General features: G+C 37.7%; 1 protein-coding gene across 9 annotated transcripts in view; it reads right to left on the bottom strand.

Annotated features, from left to right (window-relative positions):
- ppp3cb (protein phosphatase 3, catalytic subunit, beta isozyme) overlaps positions 1–24,686 on the bottom strand; it is a 52,789-nt gene that overhangs the window by 23,096 nt on the left and 5,007 nt on the right. For 8 of the 9 annotated variants that reach the window (XM_077247455.1, XM_077247454.1, XM_077247450.1 and 5 more), the window contains one exon: positions 2,878–3,078. In XM_077247455.1, the coding sequence (XP_077103570.1) occupies positions 2,878–3,078 (201 nt within the window). Of the gene's footprint in view, positions 1–2,877; positions 3,103–24,686 lie in introns of all 9 variants that reach the window. The other variant, XM_077247451.1, reaches the window with a different exon arrangement.

The following is a 24,686-nucleotide window of genomic DNA, read 5'->3' as shown; positions in this document are numbered from 1 at the left end:
TAAACCTTGCTTTCAATGGGAAATACAAGTCAACACAGGAAAGAGAATTATGCTTGTAAACTGATTTCATGTGGTCACGCAAATCAAGTGACATCCTGAAAGCCCTCTTTTTGTATGTCACCTGCTATGAGCTCAAAGTCACACAAGCATTTGTAGTCATATTTGGCCACAATCATGTAAACTCTATGGAGAAATAGTTGTTGTTGTTTTTTAAATTACCTCATTTTAATAGGTCCTATCCAGGACTTGACATCAACTTTTTTGCTCACCAGCCACTGTGGCTAATGGTTTTCCAAAGTTACTAGCCACTCAGCATTTTCACTGGCCACAGTTTTGACATTGATACCATTGGGAAAAACTGTCATATAGATATTTTTAATATTATCTCATAATTTGGCAGCAGATATATTTAGCTGCTGTCACTTTAAGACCTGACGCACAGATCCATTATACTGTTACACATGCGTTTTCATTCTCAACCTTTTACGTTCACTTAAAACATAACTGACTGTGTTTATGTGAATACTCGTCAAGATCAGTATTTTGACATTATTTTGTTTGTAGTTGACTGTTCAAGTGAAATAAGGAGTGAAAGAGAACTCAATTTAGAACTGAAAGGCGGCATTATGTGAGCACACTTTGGGTGTGAGCACAAAATCTGCAGGAAATTAGTAAAATAATGCGCAGTACGTGCAATCCCACGCCGAAATTCAAGCCCTGTAACACCAACGATATTCATCCGGAGCAAATGAAACGAGTGAGTGAGGAAAGGAGGGTTTGTGTGTAACTTGCTGTCGGAAAGGTGAGAGAGAGAAAGAGCAGCTGGTATCGTATCTATTCTGTGGATATCGATTGAAATGTATTGAAAAAAATATATTTTTGACAACACTACATTACACTTAGTTTATTATTTTAGATGCCTTTTTAAAAGACTACAACTGCAAAATGTATATATTATACTGTATTTAAATTTCATTACTGTTCTACACGCCACTGCTAAAATAATGTCAAGTCCTGGTCCTATTAGCAACATTAGCAAATCTAAATGGTTTCTGCATTTAATACATATGTGATGTGCAAAATATGGTTGTTTTGTGTCTGACTGGTAACAAAATTAAATAGTTGCAGCTGAAAATCAGTTTGAAACCATCCAACAAACATCTCGTATATTGAGATGGGAAGGAAAAAGCTGTGTACATGCCAATAGAAAGATCACCATCCTGAATGAAACGTGTGTGTGTGTGTGTGTGTGTGTGTGTGTGTGTGTGTGTGTGTGTGTGTATCTGAGAAAAAGACAAAGATGGAGAAAGATAGCAGAAGATATGGTGAGTGTAGTTTTACATCTAATGAAGACGTCTAATTGGAGCTATTCTCATGTGAGTGTGTTCCCAATGGGAGGTCAAAGGGTTTAAAGGCCACGAGGTCTGGAATGCCTGAAAGCACACAAAGCTAACCATCTCTTTCTCTCTGTAATGGGTTCCAGGGAATTAAATCAGTTATCCAGCGAGCCATTAATTTTTAATGACTCCTGTGTGTAAATTTTCACTAGGCCACCAGCTGATTAGGGTTCAGAAATGCATGCTGGGAGAGAGGGAGAGGTTCGGTCTCAGGTGTGAGGCCAACGCGAGCGGGGAAAGGTCCTGCGTTTTGCCTCTCTGCCTGCTAAATGACGGTTTCTTCATAGCTGAGGAGCAATCTCTTTGTCCTGTGTCAGACCTGCTGAACCTCGCTTTGACTCATGGGAAATTAGAGTCACTATAGGTGCGGTTCATTATCTCACCTCTCCTAACAATATCATTTATTCTCTAATGTCATCTCAGCCTGTATTTTCAAAGTTTTTCTGCTAAGATGAGAGATGTATCTTTTTTCTGTTATAGAATTCATATGTAGTGTAATTCTATGTAGTCTCATCACAGGGAATTACAAAAATATGTGCATGTGCATATCAAACTCCCTGTTGTTAGTCTCTATCGATGTATTTTGTACATTATCATATTATAGTATGCTTATACTTGTGAATGTATCTTTTAATCCTCTGACACGTGCAATTATTCAATCTCAAAGGACAAAATCTTCTATTTTTACTCTAAAACATGAATATAATCATCCCCCCCCCCCCCCCCCCCCTCAGTCACTCAGAACATAAAGGTAATATTCAGCAATGTTGAATTTGTTGTCATTCATAAATAAATAAATAAATATATACAATGACATGCACTACCATTCAAAAGTTTTGGGTCTCTCTTATGCTCTCCAAGGCTGTATTTATTTGATCAAAAATACAGAAAAAACAGTAATATTTTAAAATATTACAAATATTTTTCTACTGTAAAATATTTTAATATGTAATTTATTCCTGTGATGACAAAGCTGAATTTTCAGCATCATTACTCCCGTCTTCAGTGTCACATGATCCTTCAGAAATCAATCTTAATCTAATATGCTGTTTTGCTGCTCAAGAAACATTTCTCATTATTATCATCGTTGAAAACAGTTGGGCTGCTTCATATTTTTCTGGAAACAGTAATAATTTGGGATAAGTAAGAATAAATAAAAAAAGAAAGAAAGAAATTTGTACTTTTATTCACCAAGGACGCATTAAACTGATCAAAAGTGGCTAGGAATAAATTACATTTCAAAACACATTAAAATAGGAAATAGTTTTTACTGTATTTTTGATCAAATAAATGGAGCTGTGGTAAGCATTAGAGACAAAATCTGAATTATTCCAAACATTTGACCAATAGATTATGTATTTGATATTAGTTTATTTAGAGATGAAAATAACCTATAATGATCATATATGTTGATAATAGAATAACAATATATGTTTTTATCAACAGATCATGCCCTCTTTTCTAGTTAGAGATGAGTAACCTGTGACGGGGGCCTCTATGTCCAGCATGGTCTTCTCCTGGCGCAGGATGGCGCCCCCCTCGTTGATGATGCGCAGGGCGACGGGCTCCTCGACGCGACCCTCTTTAGTGAGGTGAGCCTTCAGCAGGTCCACCCGCGGTTTGCCCTCACTGTCGAACACCTCTCGCATGTTCAACCTGTGGCTCAGCGGAAACGGCACCGCTGCCGAGAGAGAAAGAGAAGAACCTAGTAAATGGTGTAGAAAACCAAGAGGGAACAAGATTACAAAAAACATCCAGTGTATAGAGACACATCCAGAATGCTGAACAAACTTTATTCCTGAATTCAGCTAGCATTCAGGCCAGGACGTACAGGACACACTCAATAACACACGTTTTGAGGGCTTTCAGACGACTTTGAGAGGAAGATGAGAATGAGAACCTGGACTGACTTCACAATTTAGATGATGGAAACTCAGGAATATCAAAAATATTCTACTATAATGCTAAATAATACTATACTGTTGATTTCTCAGTGACCAGGCATACATTTTTCAAATTGTGGACGACAAAACAAATGAAAAATCCCATAGACTGAAGGAAGGATCAACTTGAGGGTGGGCCAACATTCCTAGACATGCATACCAGTAAATGTTAATGTACTAATTAAACACTAAAAAACTAACACATTGACTAGAATTTCTAAACAGCTTATTTACAGTTGTTTCAACCAATTTAATTAGGATTTTACAGTCACCATGATCATCAAAATGGACAATTTTTATAGAAAATTGCAGTATTTATTATAAATGATATATCCATGGACATCTTTTTTTTTTAAATTAATGTCGCTTTGTAGTCTTTAATCAAAATAACTTCCCCTCCATCTTGCAGCGACATCTCTTTTCTTCTCTGATGACATGTTTGCTGGCGTGAGGGCGGGGCAACCTGTCACTTACAAGAGATCAACCAATAGCAAACTACGACCATCCAATCAATACCCTGTGGACAAAATTGAGTCCCACCCAACATTTCTTTTCTTCTTTGAGAAAGCGATTCACTCATAGTAAAGTAAATCTCTTTAATATCTCAATTGTTTCTCGAAGACAGAAATCATATGAAATCAAGAGCAAATGAAGATTTAAAGGGATAGTTCACCCAAAATTGAAAAATCTGTCATTAATACTCACCCTCATGTCGTTCCATACCCGTAAGACTTTTTTTCATCTTCGGAACACAAATGAGGATCTTTTTGATGAAATCTGAGAGCTTTCTGTCCATCCATGGACAGCTAAGCAACTACCACTTTAACGCTTCAAAAAGTCCATAGCGATTGTAAAACTAATCAATATGAATTATGAGGTTTAGTCCACATTTTCTGAAGAGACTCGATCGCGTTATATCAAATCAAAATCAAATCAAATCCTTTTATTGTCACACAACCAAATACACAAGTGCAATTCTTAGGTGCAGTTCCGAGCAACATAGCAGTCATGACACGATGTGACGTAAACAATTACACCAAACATCAGATTTACATAGATTACACATCTAATGTGCGCACAATTACTCACAGTACCATATACACTAACAGAACAATAAATAATATACAATGTACAATATACAATATACAACAATTTACAATATACAACAATATACAGGTCCTTCTCAAAAATTTAGCATATTGTGATAAAGTTCATTATTTTCCATAATGTAATGATAAAAATTAAACTTTAATATATTTTAGATTCATTGCACACCAACTGAAATATTTCAGGTCTTTTATTGTTTTAATACTGATGATTTTGGCATACAGCTCACGAAAACCCAAAATTCCTATCTCAAAAAATTAGCATATCATGAAAAGGGTCTCTAAACGAGCTATTAACCTAATCATCTGAATCAACTAATTAACTCTAAACACCTGCAAAAGATTCCTGAGGCTTTTAAAACCTCCCATCGGAGAAGGACCGATTCCAGACCTTGGGGGACCTGCTGAAGCAGTGGACTGAGCCTGGAGTAGAAACATCCAGAGCCACCGTGCACAGGCGTGTGCAGGAAATGGGCTACAGGTGCCGCATTCCCCAGGTCATGCCACTTTTGAACCAGAAACAGCGGCAGAAGCGCCTGACCTGGGCTACAGAGAAGCAGCACTGGACTGTTGCTCAGTGGTCCAAAGTACTTTTTTCGGATGAAAGCAAATTTTGCATGTCATTCGGAAATCAAGGTGCCAGAGTCTGGAGGAAGACTGGGGAGAAGGAAATGCCAAAATGCCTGAAGTCCAGTGTCAAGTACCCACAGTCAGTGATGGTCTGGGGTGCCATGTCAGCGTCTGGTGTTGGTCCACTGTGTTTTATCAAGGGCAGGGTCAATGCAGCTAGCTATCAGGAGATTTTGGAGCACTTCATGCTTCCCTCTGCTGAAAAGCTTTATGGAGATGAAGATTTCATTTTTCAGGACGACCTGGCACCTGCTCACAGTGCCAAAACCACTGGTAAATGGTTTACTGACCATGGTATTACTGTGCTCAATTGGCCTGCCAAATCTCCTGACCTGAACCCCATAGAGAATCTGTGCAAAAAGAGGTATTTATACATACAATAGATACACTTAAGGTGAAAAAAAAAATATATATATATATATATATATTATGTAATATGCAGTAGGTTATGTTGTGGTGTGTTGACAGTTAGACTGTTTATGGTTATTGATCATGAGGGATCAAGAGTTCCCTCAAGAGTTCAAGTAGAAATCTAATTGCTTGTGGGAAGAAGCTGTCATGGAGTCGCCTGGTGTGTGTCCTGATGCTGCGGTACCGCCTGCCTGATGGTAGCAGTGAGAGCAGCCCATGGCTCGGGTGGCTAGAGTCTCTGATGATCCTCCGAGCTTTCTTTACACACCGCCTGGCATAAATATCCTGGAGGGAGGGAAGCTCACCTCCGATGATTCGGCTGGCAGTGCACACCACCCTTCGCAAGGCTTTGCGGTTACGGCTGGTAGAATTGCCATACCAGGCAGTGATGCAGCCAGTCAGGATGCTCTCGACGGTACTGGTGTAGAACTGTGTGAGGATGTGACGGTTCATTCCAAACTTCCTCAGCCGTCTCAGGAAGAAGAGGCGCTGATGAGCCTTCTTCACGACGGCCTCAGTGTGGACGGACCATGTGAGTTCCTCTGTGATGTGGACACCGAGGAACTTGAAGCTGCTGACTCTCTCCACCGGTGCTCCATTGATGGTGATCGGGCTGTGATCTCTGTCGTTCTTCCTGAAGTCGACAACTAGCTCCTTGGTTTTGCTGATGAGGGAGAGGTTGTTCTTCTGACACCAATGTGTCAGAGTGAGCACCTCCTCTCTGTAGGCCGTTTCATCGTTGTCGGTGATCAGATCTACGACGTCGTATCATCAGCAAACTTGATGATGGTATTGGAGCTGTGAGTTGCCTCGCAGTCATTTGTATACAAGGAGTACAAGAGTGGGCTAAGAACACAGCCCTGTGGGGCTCCAGTGTTGAGGGTCATATGATGAACAGACGTAATTTAGGCTTTTATTTACATATGCTGTAATGTTCATCAACTCATGCATCAGTTAAGCTCAATGTTCGCTTGACGTGCGAGAACCAGTGAGGTTCATTCTCGTGTGACGCAGCACGTTTGAGCTTCTTCAAGAACCATTGTGGTTCATTCTCATTCTTAATTCATGTTCAGAAGATGAACGAAAGTCTTATGGGTTTAGAACGACATGAGGGCGAGACAGAATTTTCCTTTTTGGGTGAACTAGCTAAGGCTGACAAAAAAGACAAAGAGTCTGTAAAAAGGTGAAATGAGAGCAAAACTGTGGCAAAGTGTTACCGGGCAACAGCAGCCAGAGGTTGGCATGCCACCAGTGAAGCGCATCACACACACACTGAGTCATAGCAGCCCACATGCTAACCCATTTCTATATCCAAAAAATGTTTTTTCAAAAACTTATTTTTCAGCCTTTATTTAAGAGTTTGAGCTGCGCAGACGTGCTGCAGCATCCAAAACAATAACTGTGAAGAAGATGAATTCAGTCAGGTAACATTTACATATTTCAGAAACAGAGGAATGGAGTCACTTCCATGATACAGAGCATCAGATCATATAAAGAGCAAAGTTTCATTGCTCAGAGGTTGCTTTTTTGTTAAATTGAAGTATTAACTTTGTCTCAGAAGTTTTTTTCCAATATTTCTTGGAACAAATAAAAATGGACGGAATAGAGACAAAGGTTGACAGAGAAAGTATAGAGCTATATAATGAATGTGGATTGTAAAGTTCAGATCATTTGATCTTCAGGGTGTGTTCACACTAGGCAAGTTTGGTCCAATTAAAACGAACTCTGGTGCGATTGCTCTGTTAGTGCGGTTTATTTGATTAAGTGTGAAGGCTGTCATCCGAACCCTGGTGTGCAGTGCACCAAACAAGCAGACCGAGACCCACATTTTCAAACTCTGCTGTGGTTTGACTGAAATATGAACGCAACATGGATTTGGATGAGGAATATTTAAATTCATAACATAATCTCTGGCTTTTGATTGGAGAACATCACAAATGAAAGCTCTTTAATATCTTAGTTGTTTCTTGATAAAGTAAATCGAGAGCAAAAGTCTTTTGCTTATGTCTGCTGCCTATCAGTTATTTTTCCCACGTGTGTCTCCTCTAGAGTTTCAGAAGAGACATCAACAATGTCTAAATGAATCTGGGATGAAGATTTGTAATGGCATAGAATAGAGTTTATAGAGTTTATAGAGCCATAGAGTTTTCGAAGCTCCAAAAAACGCATCCCATCCATCATAAAATAAATCCATTCGGCTCCAGGGTGTAAATAAATGCCTTCTGGAGCGAAGCGATGGGTTTTTGAAAGAAAAATATATTCATATTTAAAACTTTGGCTTCCATCAACAGCCATACGTGTGTGTTTACGAGAGAGTTGCGTTCTGGCGGTCGGGTGAACTATTTGAACTATCCTCCTTCGCACGGTCGAGTGGGGCGATACTTCCGCTGGCGCCCGCGACATCGACATGACCTTTCAACGTGATGACGTTATATATATATATATATTTTTTTTTTAAATTGACGTATCGATTCGCTAGATAAGACCCTATTCATCAGCTGTGATCGTGCAGAGCATGTGTTGAAGCACTTCAAAGACATTTGAAACTGCATTGATTTGGACTTAAAAACCCTAGTTGTCATTGAAGTCCATTATTCGAAGAAAAATCCAGAAATGTTTTCCTCAAAAAATTTATTTTCTCTTCCACTGAGGAAAGAAAGACATGGATATCTTGGATGGCATTGGGGTGAGTAAATTATTAGGAAATTTTCATTTTGAGGTGAACTAACCTTTAACCCACTGGATTCATATGGATTACTTTTGTGATGGATGGATTCGCTTTTTGGAGCTTCAAACACTATTCAAAGCTGGGAAGAGCCAGGATATTTTTTAATATAACTCTGATTGTGTTCTGCTGCAAGAAGAAAGTAATTTACACCTATGGCTTGAGGGTGAGTAAATTATGGGATAATTTCCATTTTTTGGGTGAACTATTTGTATTTCTCCCTTATATAGAACATTTTAGCATAAAGTGTTCTTTAAAATTGATTCAAGAACCCTAGGGTTCTATGCCACCACTAAACACCAGGTGTAAACGAGTATGTGACTCCCTCGTCTACTTGTGATCTGATCAACCAAAACGCATCGAATCCCACTGAACCTTTTTTTTCAGAGTATATGCGCAATAAAATCTTTCTCTGAGTTTGGCATCTGAGTGTGATTCTAGTCATATATATAGAACATAGTTTAAGACACTGTTGAAATCTTTTCTAAAACACATGTATGAAGTGAAAAATGTGTGAGATTACTAGGGTCTTTTTCTAAGGAGAAACATCTGAGAAGTAGGAGATTCTCCATTTATTCTTCATTTAATCCCAATCCAGTCTAGGAAAAACATTTGATCTATCAGAGAGATGTCATCTGTGATTTTCCTTTCCTGCTGATCAGAACATGACGACATGCACAGTGAGTTTGGACAAGCTTCAGAATAAGCGTCCTGAGAATCTGATCTGCTCTGTATATGATTTGTTATTGTATGTGTGTACAGTATGAGTGTGTACGTGTCTTTATTTAGCAGTATGGAAGTATTATTGAAGTGCAGTATGCAGCAGAGATATCTTACATAACACTGTCTCCTCAGGCAAGTGCACTGCTCTCACACACACACACACACACTGCCGACTAAACAAGCATTCACATGCATGTGATAGATGCACACGCGCGCTCATGAGAAGAGAAAAGAAGTATATGCACGACTCGTACAAAATGTTCATAAATAAACATGTGAATGCACTTATTTTGTGCATGCATTTTTTCAAATATTTTTCAAAAATACTCAAAAATACTCTTTAAAAACCTCTTTAACCTTTCAACTGTTTCTCCAAGAGGGAATCAGATAATTTGCAGAGCAAATAAAGATTTAAGGTTGCTCAGATCATTCTACTGAGAAAGAGGCCCTGTTTTACACCTGGTATTAAGATGCGTTTTGGTCGATCGTTGGACGACTCTAAATACAGGTGTAAACGGGGAAAAAAAAATATTGAGCTTGTTCATTTTCGTTCGCTTCCAGAGGTAGTTGAAAATGCATTCGACCGGATTGATTTCGTAGTGGAAACACTCATGTGGTAGAATGCGTTCAAACTGCCACAAAAGACGCGGACTCTCCACCAACTGACCTAACGCGTAAACATTATGGGAACAGCTCTAGCCAGACGGGATTTAAACTTTGTCGACTAAAGACCAGGTTTGGTTCGAAGATGAAAAACGTACCAAACGCAGTGTTCTCTCACCATTCCTGATTTCTATCACATACTCTGTCAGAGCAGAAATGAAAGCTAATACTCTCCGTATGTTTTTCTGTCATCTCTGGGTGCATTTATATGTAAATTACTTATTTGATCCATTACATGGAAAGATCTGGAAAAGCCCATGCATTTACTCGCCCATAGACCTTCTACTCGAAGAAATCAGGACAGAAGTGGTGAAAGTGGACACCAGGTGTAAACGGGTATGTTTCTCCCTCGTCCACTTGTGATCTGATCAACCAAAACGCATCTTAATACCAGGTGTAAACAGAGCCAGAAACCCCAGTATTCTCACATGTGTCTCCTCTAGAGATCTTAACAACGTCTCAAACTCTGCTCAGATATGCCAAGTTACCAGAGTCTGCAATACAATGAGATTCAATATCAATTCTCATATATTTCTCATCAAATTCTTCCAGGATCAAATTATCTACCCACATAAATTTTATCTCTGTAATCTTACTCCATGTCAACAACCGTCTCATTTGTGTCTATTTTGATTTCTCCAAAGGAATTATGGGAGTACCATCTGAGGAAAAGCTGATACTTAAAACGGTCATAACTGAGAACGTGCAAACTCTGAACAATAACATTTTCCTCTGGGTACCTAAAACACTTGCAGCAACACAAACACACACAGTCCAGATATTTGCATACATTCCTTCTGAAAAAGCACATACACTGTCCTCTTTCTGAACATGAGAGTAATTACTGTTGTCATGGACACTGTCATACAGCGACGGGCTTTACACGCCCTCTCATGTCAACAAACACACATGTGGTGCATCTTTTCACAAGCATTTTAATGTAAATAAACATGTTGGATTATGAACCACAAGATTGAAATGAAACTCCATGAATCATTGATCAGACAAAGGGATGAACCTGCGCGAAACAATGTGAGCTAAATATAAACACGACTGTTGCAGGGACACAGCTCAGGCCTGAACAATAAACACAGTATAGTTGATGTATAATGTGTCGTGGAGATTTATCTCTCTCTCACTCGTGTGTGTGTGTATATATATATATATATGTAATGTGTGTGTATACAACCCAGTTGATACAATAAGCTGATAAATGGTCTAATGATTAATTATTTAAATTCTATACTATTTTATCAAAAGACAAAAATTTTAAATAAACTGAATTTTGTGAATTTCGGCATCACAACATTATTATTACAGAATGAAAAATGCATATTCATTTTGGTAAAAATGTTCACTATTTTTAATCACTTTTTTGACTTCAGTAGTTCACTTGAATTGTTATGCCGTGATTTTTTTTTAAGTACAAATATTCCATGTAGACCCTAAATTATTTTTTAAAAAGCTGATAATTATTTTCATTATGGTCAAAAAATGATAAATAGCTATAAGCTATCAATAGCTATAGCTATTAAAACTATAAGCAAAATTGCCTAAAATTAAAAGACAATTCAAAATCAACCATTTTAAATACTGAATTTAGCTATAACAGCATTATAATGTACAAATCGAAAAATACATATTTTGAGATAACTTAAGAGTATTTTTTTTAACTTTAGAGTTAATTTATTTGTATCACTTTTCTTCAGTAATTCATTTTAAATGGTCCTGCATTGAGTCAATACATTTTTTAAAAGTACAAACATTCCATGTAGACAATTAATGAAAAGCTAAAAAGCTTATAAAAGCACCAAGCAATTATTTTAAATAATCTATAAAAATAAATGAAAACAAATAGACAAAATGCAGCTTAAAATAGGATACGCAAGACATGGTATTACTACCCAGTACCCAAATACACATTTTCACATATTGTGATCAGCAATGTCAATACGGAGCAACCATCTGCTCTGTGTCAACAGTGGTGTTGACCTTTGACCTCTGGTATGGAAAGTTAATATCAGCATTTCATGAATACTCGCTGCGCCTTTATTTTATTTTATCTGTCAAATTTCCTTCTTGCCCTTTCACAGCCTGTAAGCTCTCCACATGTGTGTGTGTGTGTGTGTGATGGAGCAGGTCAGGGCAGGACAGGCAATGGCAGTGTGAGGTCAGGATAACTGACCCACGTGTGAGAGCGTGTGTGCGTGTGTGCGTGTGTGTGTGTGTGTGTGTGTCTGTGTGACACCCTCCAGCTGCAGAGACAGATGCTGAGACTCCTTTTGAATCTACTAGAGACTCAAGAAAAAACACCAGACCAAACTCAAACACACACACACAGATCTCTAGCTCTCACTCAAATGCACACACACAAATGCACTCGCAAAGCATTTGCAAACAAACAAAAAACATTTCTGACTGCTCACATCTCATTTCTGGCAGATATTTCTCTGACTTCTGCTGAGTTTGGTTATCATGGCTTCCCCATATTCTGTCATTTACTCACTCTCATGTCGTCAAACCTGTATGACTTACTTTCTTACACTAAACAGAAAACGAGACAGTGTTTACACTGCTATTTTCCATATAATGAAAGCATACAGTGACCATCAAATATAAAAGGATATAAAAGGGACGAAGAAAGCACCATGTCGGTAGTCTATGTAAATTAACAATGTTTACTCGTTCTCGTGTTACCTAGACCGAGATATTCACGTTTATTTGTCACCAAAATACTTTTGACAACTCCAGTGCTTTTGTGAAGACTACAGATTATACTTCTGCGGCATTCTCTTCAAGATACAAACGTATTTGGATTAGTATTGTGGTTGTCAAACATTAGTGGAACTATGGTTAATATGATTAACTATGGTTTGATATTTTGCTATACACTATCGTTCAAAAGTTTAGTTTTTTAGAATTTTTTTTTAAAGAGAATTACATTACAGAGGTTAGTAAAAACAAAAGTTACAGTAAAGACATTTATATTTACATTTACAAAAGATTTATATTTCAAATAAATGCTAATCTTGTTGATCATCAAAGAATCCTGAAAACAAATGTATCATGATTTCCAGAAAAATATTAAGCAGAACTGTTTTCAACATTGATTATAATAAGAAATGTTTCTTGAGCAGCAAATCAGCATATTAGAATGATTTCTGAAGTATCATGTGACACTGCTGAATGATGCTGAGTAATTCCAATTTGCCATCACAGTAATAAATTATGTTACAAATATTTAAATATATTAAATTGTTATAATATTTCACAATAATGTTACTGTGTTTTGATCAAACAAATTCAGCCTCGGTGAGCAGAAGAGACTAAATCATTTTAATAATCTTACCAACCCATAATGCAATGAAATTCATCAATTTTACAGTTGACTTCAGTGTCCGAATACATTTTGGGGCCACTGTATGGTAGTTAAACTTGTTATTTCAGCTAAAATTGTGCTGAAATAACAAGTCAGTGGTTGACTCTGAAGAATGTGACAGTTTATTGAATCAACAGAGATGAGAGTAGCTCTCACAGAGCCAATGAAGGAATGATCTGAGTGGTCAGACAGCTGAGGGATGGTCTGAAAACTCACCAGGTTTGTTGACATACCTAATCTCCAAAGCACAGTTCATACTAAAAAATCGGGAAGTCCACACTGCAACTATAACGATAACGACACAGAGGAACGATAAAATTGGAATCTTTTTCACAGCGTTTTTTTTTTTCAGCTGATGAACGATAAAAACATTGACAGCTAATCAGAATCCACTCTGCGTTAAAGAGCTTGAGCATTTAAAATGATGTATGACAAAACTGCAGCACATACTTATAATAAACAATGTTATTGTCCGTTGATGTGGACGCAAATATAGTTATCCTTCTTAGTGTGAATAGGCCTTAATAATGATGAACCGATGTAAATCTGGTGATGGTGTAAATTGAAAATGTTTTGTCTTTCTATTTAGCCTCTAAATAAAGTTTTTTGTAAAATAATTTTCGACCATTATGCGTGCGAGCTCGTCTCCAATGATGATCCGGAATATTCCTTTAAAATGATTTCCCGCCTTTTCTATTCAAAACACTATCATTAATTTTCTTACACTCTTAAAAATAAAATATCCAAAAGGAGGTTTTTCACAGCAGAGCCGTTGAAGAAAATGTTTTGGTTTCCCAGAGACCCTTTCAGTGAACAGTCCTTAAAACAACCATTTTTTTTCTTAGTGTGAAATAAATTTAAAAAATCTAAAGAACCTTTTTCCACTGTAAAGAACTTTATGTGGAATGGAAAGATTCCATGCATGGAAGCACAGATGCTAATAAAAAACCTTATGAGACTAATAATTAAATATTAATGTGATGAACAACATAGTAGAACAATAATGTGCAGGTGTTTGGTTGATAATATCTTTGCCTTTTTCTTTCTCTATCCTCCTGCTTCCAGTAGTCAACCTCACCTTGACTCCTGACTGTAAGATACGCTCCGCTCAGAGTAACACTTTCAAACGCCGGGCCACCCTCACACGTTCAAGAGGATTGTTCTGCGGATCCGTTGAGCCCGCTGAAGCCCCACCAGTGGTAACACAGATAATGGCCTAGAATCATACTTTGGGAAAGTAGGCCGTGACAGACTCGCGCTTGTTCCCGGACCCCAGAGGTACGAGAGGAGGGACTCATTCAGGTCACAGCTGTGCTAGAGTCTCTCACTCTTTCGCTAACTCTTTCCTTGACCGTTCACTCCTGCCCTCACCCCGTCCTGACCCCCACAAACGGGAAGACAATCGCAAAGGTTTGCCTTCGAGAGTGAAGCCCTGCTGTGTAGGAGAAACCATCGGCACACTAGCGCAGAGTAGCACCATGAGCGCTCCTTTTTTATAAAGACTCACATTAGCTAAACATTATTCTTTTTTGAAAGGTTATAGGTCGAAGGGCATGAAAGTTGCACTTGCTTGATTTTGCGTGTCAAAAGGTATGTTCCCCCGCCTTCTAAAGCGAAGCTATGTGTTTCTGTAGGAATAATATCCGTATTTATACATTTATAAACTATAATCACTGGCTTCTGGTAACAGCCGTAAGCGAGTCTAGTTCTGTTGGAAGAGTGACTTCTGACCAGTTGATTGATGATAATACATCACATTGATAATAATAAGAAATGCTTCTTGAGGAGCAAATCATCTCAGAAGATTTCTGAAGGATCATGTGACACTGAAGACTTGAGTAATGGCTTCGGGGAATTCATATGAAATATTTAAATTCAAATATATTCAAATAGAAAACACTAACAGTTCTTTTAAAAAGATATAATATTTGAGAATGTACTTGTATTTTTTTAATTCAGCCTAGGTGAGCAAAAGAGACTTCTTTAAAAAAAAAAACATTTTTAAAAATGGTACCAACCCTAAACTAGTGTATTTATTTACAAATGAAAACCTCTCCCTTTTCCATTACATAATGCTTACATAGTGTGTGACACCATGGGTACACTGCAAGTAAATGGCGTGACATGATACAACAGTCCCAGCAAAGCATTTTAATCAACAAATCTGTCTACATTGTAAACGTCAGGTTATAGTTGTCACTTGCAAATTATATAGTGAGGATAAACACTTGTCCACTGCAAAAAAATATAACTTTCAATTTCAAAGATCACCTCCATTATGGAAGAGAGAAAGAGTTGGTGAGAAAAGGAAACAAAAGCAATTAACATGTAGCTTTCCATATCAAGTAATGGTGCAGTGTAATATGTTATATTTATTATGCACTAATACAATAATGTATTAAATGAATGAAAACTGTATCAAAATCACAAACTCTGAACCCTTTTTTCCAGTTCTAGCATTAGCGTAGTTATTGTGAGCATTCTTGCTCGCCAAACAAGTTTGACTGATCTGAGGGAAAAACCTGGTTACGTTCACTTCGCTAATGACAACTTAGAGAGCAAAAATGAAAATGATGTCATAATTTACCTTCGTGTCATTCTAAAGAAATGCAAACATCATGTTTTCAATGACAGAGTAAGTAAATTATGACGCCTATTGTTTTAAGGTGAACTATCTTTTTAAAATATGAGGAAATATTCAGCCTCCACATCTTGAACTTTGTACTGGTGACAGTAAGTTCTGCAGAGGCAGAGTTTCCCATCCTAATGAGGTCATACTGGATAATTAGAGATCCCACTGTACAATACAACATTGCCGCTGCAGATATTGTCAGTGGGAAGCTCACTTCTGGCTTCGGGGGTGGTCGGGGTGGGGTGGCCGAAGTAGGGCAGAGAATTTCAGAGATTTGTGGTGTCGAACAATAAACTAGTGAGATCTGAAGCGGCATTTAGCAACCAAAAACCATCACACACCCACGGTGCCGTTCTAGAAGCACTTCCACAGCACTAAATGCAACATCCTGTAATTAAACTGCTGACAATCTGAAATACATCATCCTGTGATCACACAACCGTGGGACTGCTCTGTTTCAGCCCCCGAGACCTAAAAACCATGGACGACACATTTTGCTGCGTGTCAGACAGAAGTGTTTTGTGTTACTACAGGCGAGTCTGAAAAATACAGCCACCACGTCCTACGACAATTCCATAATTCTGCAAAAAGATGAGACAAAGAGAAAGAAAAGGAATGGGAACAGAGAAAACTGACTAAAGAGATGGATAAGAGAAAGGGAGGGAGACTCGCCGGTTAGCGATTGACCCAGATTGGGGAAGGTAACGTAACATCACATGCCTTAGACGGAGGGATTTTTACAAGCGCCATTTGATGTTGCACAATTAATGCATGCTTCACACATGAAGGCGCCATCTGCACGTGCACAAAAGCGGGACTTCGAGATGACAAACAGGCCAATGAACCAATCAGCAGAGTGAGCTGGGTTGATTGACAGGCCAGATGTGATGAGGTCATACAGCAGTTAATACAGGATGAACAGTATACGAGATCTGTTCTTCTGGATTTCTGGATCACAGAAACGTTCCTGCTTTCGCATGGCCTCATTAGGTTTCTGCACTATCCAGTGTGTCCTCTGCGCTCCAAACTTACACCCAAAGTATTTATGTTAAAGAGGCTAAATTTAGTCTCTCATATTCTTTCTCTCGTCCCTTTTCCCTCTTCCTCTGTTTCACCTTTAGTCTGTTTTGAACCAGATCTACGGATGGGTATCTGTATGTGGCGGCATGTTATTTTTAAACCAGTCCACTTCCTGTGTTGTGCACTAATAATTTCGAATATCGTACAATTTTCTGCCAGTAACCCTGCTGAATCGTCTTCCAGGTTTAGTGTCAGTTTAAAGTAACAGTTCTCCCAAAAATGAACAATCTGTCGTTATTTACTCACCCTCGTGTTGTGATAAACCTGTATGTTGTCTCTCGAACCCAAAACAAGACATATTAATGAAAAAAATTACATTCATGGTTCAACCATAGCTCCATGGTTTGCTGTGCTTGTTATAGGGCTGCGCAATTTGGCCAAAGATTCAGTGTTTATATATGAATATAAAATAATTTTCTATTTTGGTGGAAAATGGCAGGGGAACCTTAGAAGTTTCTCTTTTGTTGACAACAGCCAGACAATCATTATTTACTCAAATTAATGTTATGTCAAACCTGTATAACTTTATGTTTTGTTAGCAGAAAAAAATGAAGCTGCTTTATAGCCAAAAATAACAGCTTGAGGAAGGAAAGAACTGCGTTTTTTCTGATAAAAAAATGATTGTTATATCAAACTTAATAAATTGATTTATTAATAATAATAATAGTAAAGAACCAAGTTGGCTGTTCTTGTTTGTTGGGCTGCACAATTTGGCCCCAAAATGTTGTGATTATATATCATTATGACTATAATAATAAACAAAATAAAAATGATTTTGATTAATGATTAATATTATAATAGTTCACTGCAAAATAAAAAGGTATTTATAAAAACTGTATAAAATAAATAAAAAACTCAAATTAAAATAATTATTTTTGTTTAATCTTAATTTTTTCATTTATAAATGCTAAACCATCAAACATTAATTTGGATAGAAAACCACACGGAGCCCTTAAAGCTTCTCTTTTGTTGACAACAGCTGGTTTATAAGCCCTTCTCATTACAAGTTTGGGAAAATTGTTGGCGCGTATTGCATTTTCAAATGCACACTATAAGTGACTCAAACTTCATGTGTGGGGAGCTCATGTGAAGCAGAATTTACTGTAAACCAAGCTGCTCTGAGACACTGAAAACACCCTCATGAGATGTTCGCGTGTCAAAGAACACAGTGGCGCGCTTCACTCTGAAAAGCACAGCGCGTATATATTTATTCAATTAAATCGCAGACATTGCAATTTGATAATTGCACTGCTATATTGCGAATTTGATTTTTTTGTTTCGATTCTTGTACATCCCTAGGCTAGCATACAGGTTTGTAAATACTTAAACAATGTCAGAATTTTGCTGTTAGGAAGTTATGACGTATGTAATGATGAATGACAGACCCTTACAAAAAGTTAACTTTATTAAGTATACTTAAGTAAAGTTCAAGTATATTTTTAAGTATACTTTAAGTAGAAAGTATGCTAATATCAATGTACTAGAAGTACACTTGTAAGTGTACTGATTCAATACTACTTTGACCCACTTTTTATTGTATAAAAGTATACTTTTGAGTATACTTTAAGTGTAAAAGTAGTAAACTTTGAGTAGTAAACTAGTTTACAACTAAGTTTTTCGTTTGTTCTTCAACTATACTACTAGTGAACCTAAAGGTAAACTTATGATTGTTTACTAGTAAAATACTTGTAGCACATTTTTTAGTTTAGGAATACTCTCAGTAAACTACTAGTTTAGTAGTTTAATACTGCAAGTATACTTGTAAGTTTTTTTAAAGGAAACATAACATTATACTTACAGCTTACTATTTAATGGTTTTTTTGCACTTTAAGTATACTATTATGTTCCTATTTAGGTATTAATGGTTTATACTTGAAATATAACTGTACTTTAACTCTTCTCATTTTAAAAACATTTGATACTAGTTTCATGCATCTTTTTTTATCAACACTTGAACGTGGGTAAGTTTCATTGAAAAAGCAAAATTTTAAAGAAAAAAAATCAGGAAAAAAAATCACATTTTTGTAAAAGACTACGCCCAGAACGATAATCAAAACACAAATGGAGTAGATCGAGTTCATCTACATCCCCACATCTTCACAGTCGTTTCCTCTTCATGGGTCGACATTTCATTCGCGAACGCTACGCAGTTTTACTTAAATGCTGTTTTAATTTTCATGCTCACATTATTTTACTTTGCATAAACAATCGTTTATCACTTGTTTCTGCTTCTTCTTCGCCTGTGTTTTGATCTGGAGATTCTGTACTCTTTCAGAAGATGTGTCATAGCGCCCCCTACCGTATAGCACTGAAAACATGGACAGCCTGAAAATGTAGTCAATGGCGGGGAAAGAGTCAAGTAGATTTGATGTAGCCTACACTACCAGTTGACTAGCCTTCACAAAAATTCTGATATTCAGAATTAGAAACATCTGTTTTCTTTATAAATCAATATTTTCAAACAGTGTAAGTTTATAAGACAGTATGTACAACTATATGAAAAGTATACTTAGAATGCTTAATTATACTTTTAAGTATCTCGATTAAAAAGATTGAGTACAAGTATAGGCCAAATAGGCAATACTTAGACTTTTCTGTCAGTATAAGTATCAAGTATACTTAAGTGTAATCTTAAGTATATTACTGAGTGTCACGGTTTGCTTGTGTAAACAGCACGATGACGAAGGAGCAAAAAGATAACAGTCTTTTAATGACAAAGCTCAAGAGAAAAGGGAGATATCAAAACTACAAACAACATAACACAAACGAGAACGGACCAGGAATGCAGAATAACACAGGTATTAACACAGGTATATACACAGTAAATAACAAGATAACTAATGAGACGACAGGTGAAATAAATGACTAATCAGGAAAACACAGTGGAAACACAATGAAATGAACATAACTCTGAGCAGTACATAAAAGTAAACTGAAAGAATACTTTCTTATTTTTAGTTTAAAAGAAGTATACTAAAGCACACTTAAATAAACTTCTTTTTTGTAAGGGTAGGTGAGCCGGAAGTCCTATCCAGGGCATAGATGACCGCGTTTTGTTTTCCATCCTACAGCGTATGTGAGAGAGACACACAGATAGTGGTGTGTGAAGGTTGTCAAGCGTGTGAGCGTTCTTTATTACACATACATCTGTATGTATCGGGGTGTGTGCGTGCTCAAGTTAACATCTCTGTTGACCCATAACATATGTGTGTGTCTGTGTGTGTTTGTGCATCTGTGTGGGAGGAAACAGTTTTCATCATTCTCCTGCAGTCCTGTATCACTGCATTTGATGCGAGATTGCCTCTCTCTTTCTCTTTCCCGCTCTCTCTCTCCATTGCATGATTCAGGTGGGCGATGAAGTTGATTAGCTCAGTATCTGGTTAGATGGGCAGCACTTTAGTCATGTATAAAAACGATTCTCGCATGCATGAAAGCAGAACCGAAGTGTGTGCTACTTTCGGGAATAGCATACTACAATACTACTCTTACTAGTATGTATGCTGCATAAAGCATGCACGTTTTCAACTACTACATTTGCCAAAATGTGCAGTAAACAACAGTACCGCAATGCAATGGGCACTATATCCCACAATGCACTGTGCTCAACTTGGCCTTACATCTCCATTGTGACAAATGAAATATCAGCTGCAATGTTTTTACATCCTTTTCTGGCCTCATTACTTGAATAGACTGCCAAGAATTAAGATGAGTTTACAGAAATTTTTATAAAAAATGCAAAATAACTCACTGTAATATGCTGCCTTCAAGTCATGAAAGAATGATTGTATGTCATGAAAGAATGATTCGTAATTCTTTACGCTCTGACTTTCTAACCTGAGGCGTGTACATTTCAAAAATCATTGTGGAAACGAATTATTAAACTACTAATTATTGGTTATGATAAGTAATTGTGAATGTTTTCTGTACCCTTTTTTTATTAGTGCACATTTTGTACCTTCTAAGTAAAGGAGAGCGATAAAACATGCTTATTTAGGCGCTGCCTAGCAACAGGTTTGTGCGTCAAAACATTTCCCATCATTCTCTGTGGCAGAATGAGAATACACTGATAAAGTATCCATTACAAACCTATGTGCAATTTTTTACTTTAAAACATATTTGTCAATAGTGAAATCAAAAGAATTTTGAAATTGGCCAATGCATCTATTTTTACCCCAACCAAAATCACTAAAATGAACACATTAACGCAATCACATTGTTATCTTCCAGACTACAGGAACATCCTATGAGGATTAAACATGCATGTAATGAGGTCATGTGACAAGATACTGCAATGCACAAAATGACGGCTCTAGTCCTGCCTTCTAAATAAAAGAGCAAATCGGCGTTGGAAGCTCTGGCTTTCCATAGAAAATAATTCAATAGATAGGAATTCAAATAAATAGGAGTTGGTCTTGCTAGCCTGAGGCCTCATCCACACTACTGCGTTTTAGTTTAGAAATGGAGAATTAAAACGAATACGATCTCCGTCCACACCAGCGTTTTAGCTGCGTATTAGAATTGATCTCCGTCCACATTAAAACGACTGAAAACGCGGATCACGTCACCATACACCTACACTGGGCATGCGCGTTCTGGTGTAAACAGGAAACGGATGGACTATTCCTCAGATTTCACTGAGGTTGATAAGTGCCGATCTGGACATTCAAGAGTTTTCGCACCATTCTTCAGGAACTACAACTTCATTGATAAAATTATCCCACCATGCGCTGGTTCTTCCCGGCTTAACTCAAAACCGCCGCTCCATGTACGGTCGATACCGCCGCTGCACACGGGAACTGTCAGATCGCTGGAATAATAGCTTGCCTCCGGCGCATGTAGGCAGTTATAGCATTGTGAAACGCAGCATTGACTTGCACTAACGTAACTGGTAGTCCAGGCTGTTGTTGTGCGTTTTCTTCCATTGTATGACATCCAATCAGAGAGCCGAGCGTGAGCCTCTGCGTCATCGTTTCTAAAGTCCTCCGTTTTGACCCGTCTACACTAAAACGCCCTCCGGAGATTCAAAACGCAAAACCGGGTCGGCAGCGTTTCTAAACTTCTCCGTTTTAGGTCTTTTTGCCGTTTTAGTGTGAACGGGAGGTACAAACGTAGCAAAAGGTCTGTGATTCTAAACTGAATCGTAGTAGTGTGGATGGGGCCTGAAACAGCTGTCCGAAGACATTGCAAATATGGCCGCCAAGTGTACTGACTTTCCTTAGAGTCGGTATGAATCGGAAGTTGTGATTGTCTTTTTTTCCCTATTGTGACGTATATCCAGGTGAAACGGCTTCTCAAACAAGACAAAATGTAAGGTGTGGAATTGTTTGGATTGTTGCGGTTTGCTATTGCTATGATGTCATGTGAGTGACAGGTTGCCCCGCCCTCGCGACAGTAAATACGTCATCAGAGAAGAGAGGGAGGGAACATTATTTGGATTAATAATTACGAGGGCACATGAATTGAAGAAAATAAATAATGATGTGCATGGATAAATCATTTATAATAAATACTATTCCATTTTTTTTTAAAAGACAGTTTTGATTTCATGGTGACTTTAAATAGTTGCCAATTTTCAGTGCAGTATCCAGTGCTCTAGAATTCTATTCCAAATGTTTACCTGTGTGCGGGAGAAAGAGATTGCTGGGACACAAGCGCATGCACATCCATCCATCTATCTGCTGTCAAGTGCCTAATTCCCCGTCTCTCCCACTTCTCATCCTCCGCACTTTTCACACATTCCCCCCTCTCTTTTCTTTCACCTGCTCCCGTTTCATTTATCACCAGGCTCATGTCAACACTCTCTCTTAGTTTCTGTGTCGGGCTTTAACATCTCGCTCGTGTTGTGTGTCGGTGCTCAGCAGGAGCCATGCATGAATTAACAGACACACAATCTGGAGAAAATGTTGATCTTTGAAGTCGTTTCGATAATGCCTTGAACGTGTATTTCTGACTGCACGCAAATAATATATTTCTGTTTTAAAACCTCCTAGGGGCCAAGGACACCTATTAGTACCAATCATAAAAAATACACTCTGATGCAATTAGAATAATCTAGTCATTATTGTCGCATTACTACATTCCTTCAGGAGACAGATGGCAGTGAGGCGCATTTTGTCTCGCAGAGAATGCAGCACATAATAACTTGTGGAAATGAGCAAATTCATCTCAAGCACTCTACTCACTTACTCACTTTGTGTTTCTAGCATGCCATCTTCCATGCACCACTTTTACTCTGCTATTCCCTAGAAACATTTGCAAAAAGTACTATGGTGTTACCATGTATTTATGGATTATGGTGATACTATGATATCTTGGATCAACATCTAAATACGTATATGCCAAGCATTCTATACTACAAAATATTGGACATTGGTACCACAGTATTCCCATAGTTTGTAGACTAAAATATATATAAAAAAGCATGGTAATACTTTGTTTGACATGGTATTCTTTGAAGTTTCTTGGAGTAACATGTAACCAATTATCCCAAGCACATCATCTTCTTCACTAAAAACACCACACCATGATATTATCATGTTTGTTAAGGGCAATGCAAGTGTATTGCCATGTTTTTTTCTGGACACTGCAATATAGTAATATTTTGTTTTTTTGGACATTGTACAGCTATTACTATGATTATATTGGAGCAACATCTAAATAATTATATCAATCATCCCATCCTCCAAATATTGGACACGGTTACTATAGTATTACCATGGTTTCAAGACTAGGACACATACAAATAATTATGGTAATACCATGAAGTTTATTGGAGTAGCAAGTAAATAATTATCCCAAACGCAACATCTTCACTAAAAAATACTATAGCATGATCACGCTTTTTAAGTGAAAAGCAATGGTATTACCACGTTTTTGGGCATGCACCATAGTATAGTATATTTTTTATGTACCATGGTAATACCAAGGTATTTTTACAGTCCTGTGTAAATAGTTCTCAAGAAATATTCCAAACCTTACCAAACAAGTACTGTGGCAATACCATTGACATTGTGCAGTGATGGTTTCAGATAATCATAATAATAATAATAATATTACAGTACTTTGAAATATGCCATAGCACTGAAATTCATGTACCATGGTATACATGGTACTTCAAAGAATACCATGGTAATACAAATGTGCATGTCCAAAATATCATCGAAGTACCATGGTACGTTTTGGTACATTTTAAGTGTAACAAAACCGTACCGTTGTAACATCATGCTTTTTTAAACATGGTAGCATGTTTCTTGATTTTTGGACATGCGGTAATACAATGTTTGGCCTACATTGGCGTGTATGTAAATACCATGCAATATATGCACATCAGTTTATGAAAGTACCATGGTATTACCATCTTATACACTGTATCATGGATACACCACAGGATACTTTTCCCCTAAAGGTTTCCTGAACAATCAAGCATTTTCACACTTCAGCTGTATCCTAATACCTTTCTCACCTTCACACCAGCTGCTTTGCTTTCCTCGTACACCAGCTATATCTGGACACACTCTCGCACAGACCTTCCCGAAAGCTTATAACCCAGCATACCTAACGGTTAATATTACATAAATGTGACACATATGCCACACTATGATTATTTAATGCAGAATGGCATATGTTGCTAAATAATTACAGACGGCCACACTCCAGGGTTAAGGAAAAGCCCTTTACAATACACACCACATCTCTCTCTCTCTCTCTCTCTCTCTCTCTCTCTCTCACCCTCTCTCTCTCTCGCTGTCCATACCTCCCTTGCTCTACACAGTACAGTGGTTCAAAGCATGCCTCCCTTGTCCGCTCTTATTGTCTTCCATAATCCAAACAAATTCCAGTGTTGATCACATCCACACAGGAAACAGATGCCTTCGGGCAGCTTTTGCGAATGCACAGCCATCACTGACGTCTAATTAACCCCTCTCTCTACTAACCGCCCACACTATACATCCACATCCACATATCCCAGCATCCAGTGATGCTGCAATGCCCACATC

The sequence above is a fragment of the Siphateles boraxobius genome, unplaced genomic scaffold, assembly GCF_051911475.1.
Source record: "Siphateles boraxobius isolate OS27281-9 unplaced genomic scaffold, OSU_SipBor_1 3, whole genome shotgun sequence".
NCBI classification, from domain to species: domain Eukaryota; kingdom Metazoa; phylum Chordata; class Actinopteri; order Cypriniformes; family Leuciscidae; genus Siphateles; species Siphateles boraxobius.
This window is presented reverse-complemented; position numbering and strand designations above follow the sequence as displayed.